The following is a 2,483-nucleotide window of genomic DNA, read 5'->3' as shown; positions in this document are numbered from 1 at the left end:
GAAACTGTGCAACGTGCAGCAAATTGTGAGTTAGACCATATAGAAGCTGAAGCCCATTTCCCCTGAAGCCATCTGTCACTCACCCACATCACAGCAGATCTGTACAGCAAGATTGACATCTAGTGGTCATGAGAACCCTCTGCTGATACATCATCTAGGAAACAGAGCGGGGCAGCTTTGCAAACATAATCAAAGATCATCTGCCTTACTTTATGATCAAGAGTCATAAAGGGAAACAGCAGGGACAGGCTGCATGTAAGCAATTCACTGCTGGGCCCTGTTCTGTTCCTGGGACAAAGTTTAGGAGAGAATAACAATTCTCACTCCATTTCCCGACAGCCCATGGATTTCTCTACTCAGTTTCCTACACTACAACTGTATTGCTTGTCATCCAAAAGCCAAATATATAGAGAAAGGATATAGAAAGAGGAGCAGAATTGCATAGTGTGTGTGTGTGTGTGTGTGTGTGTACACATGTAGTGCTGAGAGACTGGGTCCTTCCCCAATGTACAGTCAAATAAGTTACGAATATGAGCAAATCTTCTCTGAACTATCTCATTAAACACATGGCACCCAGGCCCTGCACTTTGCACCCATGGCAAGAGGAGCTATCTTGTGCGTGGAAGGTCCATTCCTCTGGACTCCCATGCAGAAAAAAAAGGAGACTATCTTGCTCCAGAGACCGAGCATGGCACCAGAGCACTTGCTGCTGTAGCGCAGGCTGGGAGGTAAGACGGAGTGGTTGTAATTCCCCATTTGGCTCTGTCCCTGTGAGGAGAGGCAGAGTGCCACACAGCATAGTAACGGTCCACCTCATCTTCAGCCTGGACCCCAGCAACGGTGAATGATGCCGTGGTACTGGAGGTATTGGCAGAGAAATGTTGAGGGAGACCTGAGGCTCTGCTCCTGGACTTATAGATCAGTAGCCAAGGACTGCTCCCTGGGCACTGTAGATACCAGGCAGGGTTTGTGGTACTAATGAATTCCACGCCCTGCAGTGTGCACCGCAGAGATGCCGTTTGCCCCAGCACCACCGACAACGTGGGATGTGCTTGTGTCAGCGCACTCTGAGCTCTGCCCTGCAAAGAGCAATGCAGACACTCCGTCACAACCTGCTCCACCGCCCGAGAAACACTTCTGACCAACTTGGAGAGCAAGACCCCAGAGCGGAAGGAGCCATCAGCCCCATCTCTTGAGGTTCCCTCAGTGGAAACCCTCCCCTCCCTTACCGAAGCAGAACAAGACAAGCATGAGGATGAGAGGGCCCAAGGCCATGGTGGGAGTCCAGAGCAGCTCGGCTTCCTGAGGCAAATGGGTCTCTGGCTGGGACCATCCAACTGTCTCTTTAAACTCCTGCAGATAGAGAGAAGAGGAGTCATCTGAGAAGAGAAGAGAAGAGAAGAGAAGAGAAGACCGTTTCCTCCTCCTTCCGGTCCAGCCCAGTGAATTCAGATATCAAGGGTCACTGCCCAGGGGAGCTGGACATATTGTTCCCATGGGATTTCTCAGAAGTACAATACATTTCCATTCATTCTTAAACCCCCTGCCACAAGCATCAGTTCTGAACTTGGCTCCCCCCTTCTGCGAGAGATTTCCATGTCAGGTTTTCCACCTGCACTACCCTGGAGTAATGTCACCGGAGAAACATGCAGAGAGCATTTAAAGCATGAGTCTTCAAGTTATGGGAGCAGGGCCTTTCTGAAGCTGGCCTGAAGGCTCTTGGCAGGTGAGAGAAAACTAGAGGAGCGGTTCTCTCTGCAGTAGATGTCCTGAAGAAGGCAAGGAAGCACCATTTCCCTCTGGGCAGGAATGGCTGCTGTTGTTTGTTGCAACACATTTAGCTTTTGGAGTTTTATCCGCTGTACCCTGAGCAGAGAGTTGCCAGCAGGGCAGAGGTGCAGAAAGAACAGGAGGGAGGTTTATGTCTCAGTTCCTCATTGGGGTTTATCACTGTGCCCTATACATCACTGCCAATATACACAGAACAGTAGTAGTCGGACTCATCCTCTGCTTGGACCCCCGTGATGGTTAATACGGCCTTCTGACCAGATATGGACCCCGAGAACCGGGTGGGGATCCCGGAGGGCCTGCTGTTGGTGCTGTATATAAGCACCCGAGGGGGAGAGCCAGGTTTCTGCTGGTACCAGCCAGGATAGTTGCTGGAGGTGATGGCTCCGGTGCTCAGGCTGCAGGACAGAGTGACAGTCCCTCCTGGGGACACTGACAGGGATGGCTCCTGAGTCACCACAGACTGAGACCTGACCCCTGAAATCAACATTACAGATGCATTATTAACCATTCATCTACTTTGGCCCCCTGGAAAGTACCCTCCTCCAGGACAACCAGAGCATGAGCCCTCCCTGCTCACCTGAGTAGTATGTGAGCAGTGCAAGGAGTAGTGGGGCCCAGGCCATGATGGGAGTCCAGACCAGCTCAGGTTCCTCAGACAAATGGGTGTCTGATGCAGAACCTCCAAGTCTCTC

At 51.3% G+C, this 2,483-nt stretch overlaps 1 gene segment (V, D, J or C); it reads right to left on the bottom strand.

Annotated features, from left to right (window-relative positions):
- Positions 1–1,942: 1,942 nt before the first annotated feature.
- LOC102386333 lies at positions 1,943–2,483 on the bottom strand. The segment is given in 2 exon segments: positions 1,943–2,265; positions 2,369–2,483. Coding segments are annotated over 2 exon segments (354 nt in total).

This window comes from Alligator sinensis, unplaced genomic scaffold (genome assembly GCF_000455745.1).
Source record: "Alligator sinensis unplaced genomic scaffold, ASM45574v1 scaffold505_1, whole genome shotgun sequence".
NCBI classification, from domain to species: domain Eukaryota; kingdom Metazoa; phylum Chordata; order Crocodylia; family Alligatoridae; genus Alligator; species Alligator sinensis.
The sequence above is the reverse complement of the archived record's forward strand: the minus strand, read 5'-3'. Positions and strand labels throughout refer to the sequence as shown.